Consider the following 15,864-nt stretch of genomic DNA (forward strand, 5'->3'; position numbering starts at 1 on the left):
ACTGGTTGAGTCAGAAAAGAAAAATAACTCTAGTTAATGTAATCGTGCACATTATACTCTGTTTTTACAGTTAAAAGTAGAAAGGTTTCTTCCAAAGGAAGGAGAAATGGTCACTCAAGCAAATACATTAAAAAGCACTGCAAACAAAGGAGATTCAAGTGGTCAAATCAATCAACAAAAACGTAGTCAAAATAACTAAAGCATGGTCATTTCCTCAACAGTGGCAATACTGAATAAAGTCTAATATTTAATTAAACTGGGGATGTTTGCCTATAAATAGCTATATCATCTCGTTTTGATATTTCATATGGAAATACTCCTAATGGTCACATTTTGTAAGCAGAGAACTAATAAATAAAGGTTTATAAGCATAAAAAATGAATCCTTTTCCCATACCGATTACATTCTATGTGGACTTAAAGGATTACTATTTACAAGTGACAATATTATACCAAGAATATTATCAATCAACGGAGACATATCCATTAGAAATACGGTAATTGTTCAACCACTTCTCTGCCTTATATGAGGAAATGAAATCCTCTTACAGGCCACCCTGATACCCAAGAAGATCTTTGTCTACCTCAAAACAAGCTTAAAATTTCAAGACCCAGGTCTCTGCTCCCCATTCATGGTTTATAAAGCAAAAAGCTAAAACTCTTCATGGTGCCTTCCTAGTTCCAACAACCTATGATTCAAATGGGATAATAGCTCTTTTTTGTTGTTGTTGTTCAGTAGCGTCCTGGTGAGGGAGTAATTTTACTGTCCCTTTTCTTGTGGGTCCTGCCTCTCTATCTAAAAGGAAGTGAATTACAACCGGATGACAAGGCCACAAAACAAAGCCATTTAGTTTTACAAATCTATTGTGTCATCCAATCGTTTTATGGGCCTGGTCCTATTATAAGCCAAGAAAAACCCTAAAACAAACTTTATTCCTTTTCTTTCTTTACATTGAAAACATGTACAGTTTTATGACTGTTTTTTAATGGTTTAGCCGTCCTCCCCCCAGTTTTTCACCTTATGTTTGTGTGTGTGTGTGTGTGTGTGTTTTTCTCCCAGAACCTCTCCATCCCACTTTTTCAAGCATACAAAAACACTTAGAGACAAGAAACTGGACTTTTCAAATACAAACTGCTGATGACTGTCAGAAGCACTTTACTGGGACATTACTGACTGTAGCTTCAATGAATTAAGCTTGATTCACTGCGGGTGAATCATTTTCAATGCAGAGCTGTTCAGCAGTAATTGGCCAAGAATCCCTGCTGCGAAAAGCACTTGTCAAATAATGCTTGTTTACAAATATATCTCCAGACAGCAAAAAGTGGCAGTTACTGAATAAGTTCAGGGCCACCTCCAATATTCATAATAGTGGACATGCTCTCTTTACGTATTAAATCTATGTAAATGTTCACTTGTTGAAACAGTTGCTAATATTTTTCCTGTTTGGTCAATCTTAGGTAAGTTTTTTACTTTACATATGCCTCTGAATCATCTTACAATATAAGGCTTGTATATTATACTGTAATTCAAAGATTTCTTCCACATGCTATTTATACCTAAAGTGTATAATAAACCAGGTAAAGATATATTTACCTTATTCTAGAATTTCAGCTAGAGTAAATTTTCCTCTTACTATTACCCAATATAGTCTAACATTCATTTCATATCAGTCGAAGATTCTAGTCTGACTTTTTCTGTTCAATTCTGTTATTTCTACCAAACTCAAATTTGAAAAATCACTGGAATACCTATCATAAATGCAAACACATTTATTTCTATCTGCCTTGGAATTTTTTTCTCACATAAGAGCATTCATATCATAGACATATATAATGTATATATACACTAAAGTCTGAGAAATCACTGAGCATCTATAGGTTGCAGAAGGCAAAGCATATGAGAGCAAATTATTAATGGAAATGGTACATACCTAATATCTTCCTGCCCTGATCTTTCAAAGTTCCTCTAGAAACAATCCTACCTACCTTAAAAACTCTATTCTGAATCTTTAAATACATAAACTACTGCTGTAAATATCTCATCTTCTTGTTCTTTGATTTAGAATAGCAGTATCATGGAGAAACAAAACGAGAACAACATAAATATTAAAGGTCTGGAATGGAAAGATGGAAAACTATGTTGGGCAGAGATGGCATGAGTGAGATACGTGTGGGTGTGTGTGTAAAATATATATAGAGTAAAATTTTATTTCTAATTATGTAAAAATAGTGATGTTACAAGATGTGCCCCAAACAGCAGACATGCTTTTCTTTTTACCGTCCTCAGAACGGTACAGTACAGTTCACTCTAGGTTAGACCCCTGCACCCCCTATCACATTTAAGTTCAAGTTTTGCTGTGTGTTGGTACCGATAACACAACCTGTCAGTGTTAATTTAAGTCTAACATCAGCCAGTCTACTTTCCACCAGACTCCAGCTTGGCATACACCACCTTAGGAGACCTGTGCTGTTTCCATGCTTCCCTCCATTTCCTTTTGCCTCTTCCTCCCCACACCCTCCCGACTCCTGTTCCTATTTAGCGCCACCCTCTCTGAGACCTCATTTCTTCCCAGTCTCTCTAACCAAGAGCTACTAGTACTTTATACCTCTATGTTAGCCCCTTCCCCCATTACACTGGGAAAAAAAAAAAATGAAGCATAACGGGAACACACAGGAGAATAAATTATAATACTACAACTATGACTCGAAATCCAGACCAGAATGCCCCTTTCGGTGGAATAAGACAGTTAATAAAAGGACTCCTAACCCTGTCACAATCCTCCTGACTTCTAAGATAATGAATCTAACATGACATGTTAATACAAGGACTAAGACTTCAGAAAACATTTTTCAACTTCATGGAGAAGGTAAAAAATGCACACTGTTTATGTTAAGAAAGGGTAGTAGATCGATAGATCGATCTACATATAATCCTTAAATCAGCTTTTTAAAAATAAATTTAGGAGTTAAAGTGAGAAGTTCATGGGTGTGGGGGTGGGGTAAGAAGTCTCCAGCTGCCCTGCTTTGCACAGGTTCCTACGGAGCTGGCAGCGCTCCTAAACCAGCTCAGCGCCTTCTCCTACAGCCAAAGACACAACCCCTGCGAGTCACGAGGACACACACGACTCCGCCGCCGCTGCTTCATCTTTCCGGTTCAGCGTCCCCTGCCCCACGAGTGGAAGGGATTTTTAAGGTTCTGTGCCTCACTCGAGGCATCCAGAGCCCCAAATGGAAACCTTAGCCCCCAGCCGCGGGGTTGGGTTTTCGATGTGTTCGTGGTGGAGCTGACCGCTTCTCAGAACCCCGATCCGGATCTGCGATGCCGCCCCTAACCTAGAGGAATGCGCCCTTGAGCGCAGCCCCTACGGGGAGTGTAGCAAATGCGGCGAAGCCGACCCGGGGCCGAGTGGCCGAGCACAGCTCTGGGAGCCGAAGCGCCGCGCAGGTGCCGCTCCCGCGCCCGCCCCACTCTCCCATTGCAAGGCGGGGACAGTCTTCTGGGTCCAGAGCGCAGGATTGGGGGTGGGGAGGAGAACTGGGGACTCTTAAGATCTGGAGCGGGGTTTGTGCCTCACGGAAACGTGGGGAGACCTGACCCGGGGGGTTCCAGCAGCACCTTGCTGGAGGCAACGATCACCCCCCACTCAACCTCCGCCTCCAGAGGCATCCTAGCTTCCCGCCTTCTAATTTCGCCAGAGTGTGGTTAGGAGACCCCCAAAGTTAGAGGCACCCCCACAGTGTGGGGCGCCTTCCGTCCTTCGCCATACCCCTCCCTTGAGAAATAACAGCTCATACCACCTATCCCAGAATAGCAGCTGGTGATGCCCTAAATAACAGCTCCCAGAAGGCACTTTCCTCCCAAATAAAAGCATCCAGCCACCACCTCAACGTTTCCCATCCCCAGCCTCAAATAACGGTTTCTAACAGCCCCATCGCTCCCAAGATCCCTGTTACTGCGCTTGAAACATTTCCCACTCCTCCAAGCCCGAAATGTCACTTCTCCACGCGCTTCAAGTGAGACCCAGCCGCACCCAGCCTCCCTGCGCGTGTCTCGCAGCCCTCTTTCCCCGGGCTTGCAACTTCCCAGCCCCCCAAACAGCCTCGGTCCTCCTGCAGGTTCAGCGCCCAGCACCCCGCAGCTCCTGTCAAACAATGCCACCGCAGACGGCGGGGAGCAAGCGAGAAGGCTGGCGAACGGGTAGTCCGAGAGGAGAGGTGCGATTTCGTCCGCGGCCGCCGCGTCCAGCGCGCCGGGACCCGCGCTTCCAGGCCCCGCCTCGCCCCTCCGCCCTGGGTCGCCGCGGTCCCCACCCCCAAGGCTCTACCTTCGTTGCTGGGGCTGGCCACGAGGGTCCGGAGCGCAGCGCACAGGAGAAGGCACGTCCAGAGGGGGGCCCTGCGAGGCGCGGAGTAGCAGCCGGCCAGAGAGGCAGGGGTGTTGGGGGGGTCGCCGCCGCCGCCGCCGCCGCCCGGGGGCCGCCGGCGTCCCGCACCCCGGGGCCCCGAGCCCCGCATCTTCCTCTTGCCGCCTCCGCCGCCGCTGTCCCGCGCCGCTCAGTCCACCGCTCCCGCCTCGCTGAGGGGGCGAGAGAGGCTGGCGGCTCCTCCGCGTTCCCCGTGGGCTCCTTCGCCTTCCGGAACGCGGCTCCTCCAAATGCGGGAAGCTCGGCACCTCCGAGCTGGCTGAAGTTTGCTTTCGGCTCCCCTCTCCCTTCTCTCCAGGGGGGCTAAATGGGCTATTGCTTACGCTGGATAGTGCAGCTCGGGACCGGACCCAAGGGTGTCGAGAAGGTCCCGTGTCCTGTTCTGTGCCTCTTTAGACTTTTAAGGATTACTGTCTTTGAAATGTCAGCGGGGGTGGAGGGTAGGGGGAGATTACAGGCTCCTTTTCAGTCTTCAGGGCTGAAGTGGACGGAGATAAGGAAGACAAGTCATCTTAAGAAGAAATCGTCGCTAAAAAGAGGAGAAAAAAGGCAGGGTGGCTAAGGAGAAAGGACGAGAGGTGGGGAAAATATAGGGTGGGGAAAATACGAGAGAGGGGAACGTAGGAAAAGATCCGGAGAGTTCCAGGAGGCTGTCAGAGAAGGAAGGAGCTGCGGGCTGAGTGCCGGCGAGGGGAGGAACTGACGGCAAGCGGGCCAGAGCGTGGAGCCCGGCGGCGGCGGCGGCGGCCCGCAGCTGCTGCGATTCCCGCTGCTCCGGGAGGCGGTGTGTGTGCGGCTGGGCTGGCAAGCTCGGAACTGCACCGCCACGGCGCGCTCCTGCCGAGTCTGAGGTCTGGCGTCTCCTCCGCTCCTCGCTCCGCGCCTCCCACCCTCCCCCCGCCCCTCCTGCCAGCTCCCCCGCCCCTCGCTGCTCGCCGCGTCGCCGGCGAGCTGTACTGTAAGTGTGAGTTGCTTAGACGAAGCCACACACCCACGGAGGGAGGTAAGCTGGAGGCTGCCGTGGTGAGTGTTGCCTAGCGGTCTCCGGGCAAGACGCGTCTTCCTCCGCGGATAATTAGGGCGAAGAATTCTCCTGACAACGCCAGCGAGACCGGGGCCCCGAGAGGCTGAAGGGAAATCCGCCCTAGTTCTGCAGGCAGCGCTTAGAAAAGCGGGTCCCTAGGTCTGGCATGTTGCCTGCTGCCCATCAGCGGCTTGGGGCATCAACAGTCTTGTCGTCACATAGCCAAGCATTCCCAGGCTGTGCTAGTCCGTGGCTAGTTTCTTAAACACCCCCATCGCTCACTGCTGCTGACCCTTTCTATTCTTCGAATACTTCGGCGGCAGGGATGGGATAATTAGTCAACATTTTCTTCAAAGTGGTAGAATTTCTAAATATAGAGACAGCTAGTAGCTTTGATTGAGATTTCAGAGAGTCAAAAAATTTGGCAATTGAGAATTGTGGTTTGCCAGGTACTTTAGGATGTGATGATTTAATTCATTAATTTCGTTGAGAGAATGTTTTATATTTTGCAAATTATGCGATATGCAGATATATGAAATTAGTAAAATTGGCATGGGTCAGTTAGTTTTCGGGCATTTTAAATTAGTTATTTGAATTTCTTATGTTCTGCACTGAGAGACAACAAATAATTAGGAAAAAAACGGTTGAAAACAATTTTCATGTTTCACCTCTATTATGTCTTCCCTTGCTTTATTTTTTTCAATGTTCTCATTCATTTTTTTCAAAGCAATACATCTGAAGGGCAGTTTTAGTATACTGGCATTTTATTTTAAAGTCTGCAAATAAAGCATCTCCAAAAATTGCGATTTTTAGAGGAAGAGTATCTCGTTTAATTTGGTGTATAGTAACTACTGTGAAGATTGGGTTTGCACTCACACCTAATAAAAGTGACTCTGCTCTCCAACCTTGATATCTACCTTGATCACTTTTACTTCACAATACATTTCTCATAATTTTTACTTCATGACATTTTTTTTTGTTTAAATATTTGCAATAGAGATGAAAGAATAAAGCAGCAGAAATGCAGTTTTGTGAAGAGGTGGAAGCTCATCTTTGATTTTTTTCCCCTTGAAATGTGTTGGCACCAGAAATCTAAAAGCAGCTTCTTTCTATTATGATGTGCTCCAAATGCATGAAGCAAATTTAGAGGAATGACAGTGAATCCCTCTTTCAGTTTGGCAAGAAGTCTCACAGAGAGATGCAATGTTGAAATTTATGTTTCTATTTAAAGACCATTTAGAATGTAAGCTCCTCCCCACAAATTTATAGTTGAGTTGCTTAAAAACATCCAAACAGAATATCAAGGAAATTATCGAAAGCCTGTGAATATATAACAATGCTGTGTATGAAACATAGACAGTTTAATGGGGCTTTGAGCTTGTTGTTTTACTTCTGTAGGTCTCAGTATCTTCAGCAGTAAAATGAAGGATTTGAAGGTGATGATCTTCAAGTTCTCTTCTCTTCCATATCCATGTGTTCCATATGTTACTATCCAGTAACATGCATTTATGTTACTACTCTGTTCATCTATCTACTATTGACTGCAAAATTCCCAAATTTATTCAGCCTATCATTGAAAACCTTCTACTACAAAGGACTTAAATTTTCCATGTTCTTTTGCACTAACATTTTGAATTCACTATTCGCGAAATTGTCTCATACCCCTCTGCTTTTACATGGGGCACTCCACTCTACGGAAATTCTGCCCCCTAAAAATACTGAACACTGCCCCTGCCCCATCCCCTCACATACATCTCTCTCATCTATAACCCCACTCAGTGTCCAAGGAGAGTCAAGGTGTCAAGACTGATGTTTGCTGTTCTGGGAAGAAGTGATTAGGTTCTCCTTCTCCAAGGATCCACAGCTTATTATTTATGCCAATCCAGGCAATGAGAATATTTCCTGAATGAAAAACTGGAACAAATTATCTAATATATATATTATATATATAATATGTATATTCTAACATGATATATTTGAATATAAAATATGATATATTTGAATTTACATAAATATAACAATATATTCTATAAATGTATATTCTAATATATAAAATATATTAACATAAATATTCTAATATATATAAATATAATATATAAATACATAATATATACATATTCTAATATATATGGATGAAGAGATATAATTACATCTTAATATGTATCTATATTCTATATAGTATGCAATATAATAAAATATGTATTCTAATATATAAATAATATATATTAACATATATGTTATAATATAATATACATATTCTAATATATATGGATAAAGAGATAGAATTTAAACCAGGTGTGTCAAAGAAAACCTGGGACACTGTTCTCTATGGTGGGAATTATGCTCTCTCCTTGTTACGGGACTAAACACAGAATGCAAAATCCTTTGAATTCTCTACCTTAAATAGCAGACATCTTTTTCATGGTTGTTTAATAATATTTATTATGTATCTTTGAAAGAATGAACAGCTGTAAAATGAAGCCATAGTGACAGCAATGAAAGTCATTTTTTGGTCTAATGAAGGTTAATTGGAGAAAGCAATGATGGTGGTTTGGTTGGGCCTCAAGCTCAAAGGAAATCTTATTTTTGACCATGTGTTGATTTCTTGTCAGGGAAATACTCTTAGCATACTTATATTGGATGATGGTATTGCATGAAAACTAGATCTGTCTTTTTCCTTCATACCATTGCTTTGCACAAGAGAGCCTATGATGTTTGTGTTTCTTGTTGTTTGGGATAACTGCCATGGCCTCGAAATGGAGAAAGGGGCTGGTGTCTCCTTAGATCTCTGTTTAGATTTGGCTTTTGTGTTAAGCTTTCATGAAGAAAAGATATTCAGAATCAACTTGATAAGATACCTTGAATGGTTACTACCCTATAAAAGGTATTATATTTAAATTTAGTGTATTAAAACTGAGTATATCGTCACTGCATTCAAAGTATAACAACGGAAGTAGCAATTTTAATAAGCGGACTTGCCAATATTAAGATTTGCTACGTGTGAAGCATTTTGTGATGTTTTAATTATTTTACTGAATGCTGACACTTCACCCATTATGTCTGTGTAGTTTAGCCCCATGTTAATGATGAGAAGACTGAGGAAATTAGGTGAGGCAACCTAAGTAGTCCAACAGCTTATAAAATATGGCAATTTCAACCCATGACAATAACTCCATGTGAGAAAATTGTAATGTAACAGAAGTAAAGAATAAATTTGATAACCAGTTATTTGGGAAAAAATCAGACTACCCAAGAGTTCTGCATTAATGGGAACAATTAATAAATAAAAAATATTCCAATTTTCATGTTTATTTAAATCTCAAAGAAACTAGCCAAATAACAAGAAAAGATGGATCCTAAATGAGCATTACATGAGGGAAAAAAACTGTCTCATGTACACAAAAACAGGTACACAATTTGTGTACAGTTGGGACAAAGGGCCAAATCAAGAAAATAACAAGACTGAGGTATGTGGACATAGTATTAGCACAAACAGATGGCAGGAAGCTCATATAAACCTATGGGAGAAAGCACAAGCAACAATTGTTATAAAAAATAATTAAATAAAACTTCATAAACCAAAGAACATGGTTCCTAAATACTATACAATCTTTGCAATGTTTTACATAATTGTTTTAAATGTTTTTGTAACAAATTCTTTCTTTGGTAGAATTTGGGGGAAAAAAAAGCAAAGCAAAATTTAACTCATGGTAGATTTTAAATATGAAATTACAAGTTATCCTAATTAAACTATTAGATGTATTGAAGTTATTTTTTCAAATCCATGATTTCCAGGAGATATAGATATCTGTCTATATCTATATCTGTATCTATATCTATCTATCTTACTATCTATATATATATATGGTGATGTCAGTTATTTTGATTGCAAAAGTAAAGATTAAGATATATTTAAGCAATCAAAAATAGCTGTTAAAACAACCAAGTTAATGCTAACATATTATTTTATATGCTGCCTTTTAATTTAGTTAATATAAAAACAAAATGCTTTAAATTATTATTTTGTTTTTTAAGAACTTTTAAAAAGTCCTATAATCCCTTTTTCCTCTATTAATGACCCATAATTTTACCTAACAAAGTTAGATTTATTTATTTAAATATAACGGATTGTGGGTTGGGTAATTAATTTTTAAAATAATGAATTAATAAATTTTAATAAATTAGGATTTAAATATGTAAATTGTTTTATTACTTAACAATATGTTAAAGCATTTCTTACCAGAAACTTCACTTATTACACAGATTTGTTGTAATAATCAGCACTGATTTCTTCTCTTTTCTATGAATTTTGAGGACAGAATAAAATCTTCCACTGTTTTTTTTTTTTCTTTTTCTATTTTTCTTTTTAGGGCTGCATGCACAGCATATAGAAGTTCCCAGGCTAGGGGTCAAATGGGAACTGCAGCTGCAGCCTACACCACAGCCACAGCCACCGCAACACCAGATCCAAACCATATCTGCAACCTATGCCCCAGCTAATAGCATTGCTAGTTCCTTAACCCACTGAGCGAGGCCAGGGATTGAACGCACATCTTCATGGATACTAGTCAGATTCTTAACCCACTGAGCCACAATGGGAGCTCCCCACTGTGAGTATTAATAGAGAGTTTTGCAACTAAGAATAAAGAACAAGATATGGAAATAAATACAGTGATCCAAAGAGCTACCAATTTTTATTGTTGTTGGTGGTTGGTTTATTCTTTATATCAATGTACTACAATTGCCCACCTTCCACTAGGGGGCCAAGACTGCTGAAGCTGATGAGGAGCCACACTGACTTGACAGCAAGTTTGTTGGTTGCTCTTTGCCTCCAGCATCTTGGACAATTGGCATCATATGAAGATGTAGACACTGAAATAACAAGGACTCTCGGGGCTGAAGAAGTTAGGAAAAGTGTGCTCAGAAGAGTCATAAGATTGAAGTGATATACTGTGAGAGTGACACATTTCACTTAAAATTCCACTTTTCTAACCATTTTCTAGACTCTAGAAGTCTTTGCTGATATGTGAAAAATAAGCTATGTTATTTTTCACAATCAGAGAAAGGATTTTATTAAATTCAAGGCATATACTGACTTGAAATCCACAAATAATCCACTCATACAAGAACGCATTTTGTAATTTAATTAGCTATAGTCTGCTGGGGGAAAACTGATAAATTTGCTCAATGGCAGAAGTAAATAAGGGATACATTTGCCAGCAGGCTTTTGATACCATTGTTGATTGTCCATGGAATAGACTTCTAGGTAAAAGCTGACAACTCTCATTCTCTGTGGGTAACACATGAATCTGGAACATCTTTTTAGAGTGGTTTCACAATACCATTGTGACTTTTAAGTGTGGGTAGCCATATATTCAGCAGTTATACTTATTATAGCTTAAGCAAATTAATTAAAATGAACTAAAGGATTAAGCACATTTTTTTTTTATTTTGTCTTTATGTCTTTTCTAGGGCCTTACCCTCAGCATGTGGAGGGTCCCAGGCTAGGGGTCTAATCAGAGCTGTAACCACCGGCCTATGCCAGAGCCACAGCAACGCGGGATCTGAGCTGAGCCACATCTGCAACCTACATAACAGCTCATGGCAATTCCAGATCCTTAACCCACTGAGGGAGGTCAGGGATCAAACCCACAACCTCATGGTTCCTAGTCGGATTCGTTAACCACTAAGCCATGACAGGAACTCCTAAACACAATTTTTAATGGATAAAAGAAACAATCTATTCATTAAGAAGTGTTAAATATATCTGTATAACAAAACACTATGGGAAGCTCCCTGGTGGCTCAGCAGGTTAAGGGTCCAGCCTTGTCACTGCTGTGGCACGGGATTGATCCCTGGCCTGGGAACTTCCATGTGGCGAGGGCCTGGCTCAGAAAAAAAATACACACACACACACACACACACACACACACACACACACACTATGAGACCATTTAAATGCTTGGAAGAATATCTATGTACATAAATTCTAAAATATCAAATTATGAAGATATATACAAAGGAATTTTTTTTTGTCTATTTTGTCTTTTCTAGGGCCCCACCCATGGCATATGGAGGTTCCTGGGATAGGGGTGCAGGATCCGAGCTGCATCTGCGAACTACGCCGCAGCTCATGGCAACGCTGAATACTTAACCCACTGAGCAAGGCCAGGGATCGAACCTGCAACCTCATGATTTCTAGCCAGACTCGTCTCCGCTGCACCACAACGGGAATGCCAACAAAGGAATTTTTTAAATTTGGAAAGTAATGTGCCATTAATGACATTCGTGTATGACTGATGAGGTAATTTTCACTTCTTATTTTTGAATTTTCTACAAATAGCATTTATTATTTGTGTAACAATAGAAAAATAGAAGTAAACATTTTTAGAAGAAAATATGTATGCACTCACACACATACACACAGAAAAAAATAAAAGAAACAGCGATAGAAGAAAGCTGAAAGATGGTGATGAGTAACTTTTTACTACCATAAAGCCGTAAAATAAAATTATTTCAGTTACTCCCCACTCCATTCTAAAAATAGCTAGGGGTGATTATTTGTTTGATTTAATCATTTTTATGGCATGTACATACTATTTCCAAGTATTCTGACAATTCTGATGGCAGTTCTTCTTCTGCTTTCTTTCTACATTGGCTTACTTCATAATTGGCAACATCCCTCAAACTTGTTACAAAACGTGTAGGCTTTGAAAAGCTAATTTTGTTAAAATAGGTAAAAAGAGAGGAAGAGTTGATCACAGAATTTGTGAAAACTGATATTAACTTCAGTGTCCTAAAGTTTTATGGCCTGAACTATCACAGAGAATTTCTCTGGAGCAATACTTTTCATCAAGTTGTTTCCTGGTGTCTGTTTTCCTGGCTTCCTTCTCTCCACTCTTGCTCACTTTTTCCTCTTCCAAGCACCTAAATTTCTATCTTTTCAACTAAGCAGAACATGCCCAAAGTCACTTTCTTCAGTAAACTTATGCCCAGATATTCTCAACCATCATAATTCAAAAAAAAGTCATGAAGAGTCCTGTTGGTTCAAAATGGAACCAGCTTCTGAAATAACACTTTTTCCTTCATGTTTCCTTCATGTTACTTTTATTAACTTTTATGAAAACATGAAAGCTATGTGGATAGGACAGATATATATCATTAACTATTTTTAACTGATAAAAAGACATAATGTAGATATGGAAATGTTACTGATGATGTATAGTAAGACTAGTTGATTCCATTAAAGATACTTTCAGGCCTTTTTGGCTGTAATTGAAAATAGATTTAATTGGCAGTACTGATGGCCTCTGAAAAAGAACATGACTCACCAAAAGACCTAAGCATGAACATACATCACAAATTAAAACCTTGATATAATAGGCAAGGTTTATCCAAGTATTAATTTTTATTGTCAAGACTGAATTTGTTTATTAAATGGAAATTAGTAAAAATATGAAAGTGGGTATGTATTTCATAAATGTATATTTAAAATATTAAACAAATAATATTTCCAGAGAACAAAATATCCAGGTAAAAGCAAAAATCTTCCTTTTTTGTACCTTTACAGAATATATTCCCAGTATTATTGTCTTAGAATCAAATTCTATTTCTTGTTAAGAATAATTTTTAAAAAAGAATAATTAAAAATACCCCAAAAGGCAAATATGAAAATGCACCCTTTGGTATATAGAGTATCACTTTCAAGCTTTTGCTCATGGAAAGTGTGTGAAACCTTCTTGGAATAATCTGAGGACAAAGTTTTTGGGTTTTTTGTTTTTGTTGGTTTTGCTTTTTAGGGTTGTGCTTAACTGCATATGGAGTTTCCCAAGCTAGGGGGTCCAATTGGAGTTGCAGCTGCCAGCCTACACTGCTGCCACAGCAACGCCTAACTGAGCCGCATCTGCGACCTACACCACAGCTCATGGCAATGCCAGATCCTTAACCCACTGAGCAAGGCCAGGGATTGCACCTGCATCCTCATGGATACTAGTCAGGTTCAATACCGCTGAGCCACAACAGGAACTCCTGAGGACAAGGTTTTTATAGCCCCCCCGCCCCCCGCAATTGGGAGGTGAATAGTGGTGAACACTAGTACCTTCAAGATGTGATAGGGTCCCAAAAATGCAAACTTCTAAAACATTGCACTTTCTTTTAAGGTTTTTTCCTGTCAAAACTATTTTACTACAGGTGAGTTTTGTATCCATTTCATTTTGAAATTATTATAGACAAGACATTGCAAAGAAATGTACAAAAAATTCATATGTACCTTCCCTGAATCCCTAAATCTCCCCCAATGTTAATATGATACATTTATAATGTGAAATTAAAACGAAGAAATTGACATTGGTACAATTTATAGAGACTCACATTTCAACCATTATAGACGCACTCATTTGTGTATTGGTATGTGTGTATTTGAGTGTGTATGTCTATGCAATTTGATTCCCTGTATTTTAGCCTATGTAACCTCTAGGAAAATCAAGGCATTCATATCATCATGAAAATATTCCCTCATATTATTTCTTTGTATCCACACACATCCCTCTGCCCCTATCTCCTGGAAACCACTATTAAATTCTCCATTTTTGTTATACTATTTCACAGTGTTACATTAAGTGGGATGATGTAGAATAGTACCCTTTTGAGTATGACTTTATTCATTCAGCATAATTTCCTTAAGATTCATCCAAATTGTTGGTATATCAAGAGCCCATTCCCTTTGACTGCTGAGTACTATTCTATGGAATGGATATACCATAGTTTGTTTAACCATTCACTCATTGAAAGATAGGTGAGTAGTTTCTAGCTTTGGCCTACTACAGGTAAAACTGATATGAATATTCATGTACAAGTTCCAGTGTGAAAATGTTTCACATCTTTGGAGTAAATGTCCAGGAGTGCAATCATTGAGCCTTATGTTATGCCAATTTTCGTCATTCTTTTCTTTTTTTTTCTGACTGCACCCCCAGCATATGGAAGTTCCTGGGCCAGAGATTGAATCCTAGCCATAGATGTGACCTATAGTGCACCTGCAGCAATGCTGGATCCTTTAACCACTGTATCAATCCTGGGATCAAACGCAGGTCTCTGCAGCAAGCCACAGGAGTCGGATTCTTAACCTACTGCACCACAATGGAAACTCCAGCAGCATCCTTGGTTGTTAATGATATATGGTTTATAGCCATGCCCATTGCACCTACACCTATTCAACAAAGAGAGAATGAATTAGATCCAATTGTGTAATAAATTTCTGTAAAAAGAAAATAATTGAACCTCAAAAATGTTCAGTATGTACACACAAAAGCAAGTGAAATAGTCAATGGAATATTAAATAAAAAGAGAATATTTGAAATAAAAAATTTCAGAAAATTGAAAGAATATCTTGATATAAAATTCCATAACATATTTTATATTTAAATTTAAGTATAATAGTAGATATCCAATTATTTTAATGAAATAATAGTCACATAAACTTTACTTCCTTGATTTATTCAAAATATATTCTTTGACATCATTCTTTCTCCTTAAAAATTTTGTTTTAGACTCTTAACTCTTGTATTCCAGTACCTGAATGAGTAACTCATATCACTTCATCTTATATTTCAAAAGATGAGTTCAAATACATTTACAGAGATATATTTGAGTTCATTTGAGCTGAGCAGTACTTCTTATCTTTTGAAATGTCAGGCGCTTGGTCTGAGGAAAATAGAAACAGATTTCTTTTTAAACATCATCATATATGTTCTCATAGGATTATGACTTGTTTTCTCCAAGCACAATGTGGGAAAAATACCATATTTATTTGTGCGCAAAGGTTTACTTTTCCAGAAAAAGAGAAAATTAAAAGCACTAGAAAAGCAAAAATCACTAATCTTCATTATTTTGTATTGGGAGTTGTACTTGAAGTCCTTGGCTGTATCTTCCCATTTTGGATCTTCTTTTTTTTTATTTTTTTATTTTATTTATTTATTTATTTATTTATTTTGTCTTTTTGCTATTTCTTTGGGCCGCTCCTGCAGCATATGGAGGTTCCCAGGCTAGGGGTCGAATCAGAGCTGTAGCTGCTGGCCTACACCACAGCCACAGCAACACAGGATCCGAGCCACGTCTGCAACCTACACCAGAGCTCAGGGCAACGCCGGATCGTTAACCCACTGAGCAAGGGCAGGGACCGAACCCGCAACCTCATGGTTCTTAGTCGGATTCGTTAACCACTGCGCCACGACGGGAACTCCGCCCATTTTGGATCTTCTAATTGCTGTATGTGGGTTAAAACATTTATTATCATGTAGTAATACAGTACTATGAAAAGTCAAGAATTCTGTGATGCAGATCAAGTATTTTAATAGGATCGTTGAAACAAATTTGACACTAAAATGTTTTTTAAAATTGCAAACCACATATAATATCCATG

At 39.6% G+C, this 15,864-nt stretch overlaps 2 protein-coding genes across 17 annotated transcripts in view; one reads left to right on the top strand and one right to left on the bottom strand.

Moving 5' to 3' along the window:
- The window catches only part of EPHA5 (EPH receptor A5), a 319,713-nt gene extending 314,470 nt beyond the window's left edge, over positions 1-5,243 (bottom strand). For 9 of the 16 annotated variants that reach the window (XM_084973907.1, XM_013978750.3, XM_084973902.1 and 6 more), the window contains exon 1: positions 4,325-4,572. In XM_084973907.1, the coding sequence (XP_084830033.1) occupies positions 4,325-4,514 (190 nt within the window). In that variant the 5' untranslated portion in view covers positions 4,515-4,572. Of the gene's footprint in view, positions 1-4,324 lie in introns of all 16 variants that reach the window. The other 7 variants (XM_084973911.1, XM_084973909.1, XM_084973903.1 and 4 more) reach the window with 4 other exon arrangements.
- The window catches only part of LOC106504681 (uncharacterized), an 86,842-nt gene continuing 75,708 nt past the window's right edge, over positions 4,731-15,864 (top strand). Inside the window, exons 1-3 of the mRNA XM_084971124.1 lie at positions 4,731-4,790; positions 5,048-5,426; positions 13,607-13,637. Of these exons, the coding sequence (XP_084827250.1) occupies positions 4,731-4,790; positions 5,048-5,426; positions 13,607-13,637 (470 nt within the window). The remainder of the gene's footprint in view (positions 4,791-5,047; positions 5,427-13,606; positions 13,638-15,864) is intronic.

This window comes from Sus scrofa, chromosome 8 (genome assembly GCF_054392235.1).
Source record: "Sus scrofa isolate SSC_HxYL_T2T_F1_AM1 chromosome 8, Sscrofa_HxYL_maternal_Yorkshire_Landrace_v2.0, whole genome shotgun sequence".
Lineage (NCBI taxonomy): Eukaryota > Metazoa > Chordata > Mammalia > Artiodactyla > Suidae > Sus > Sus scrofa.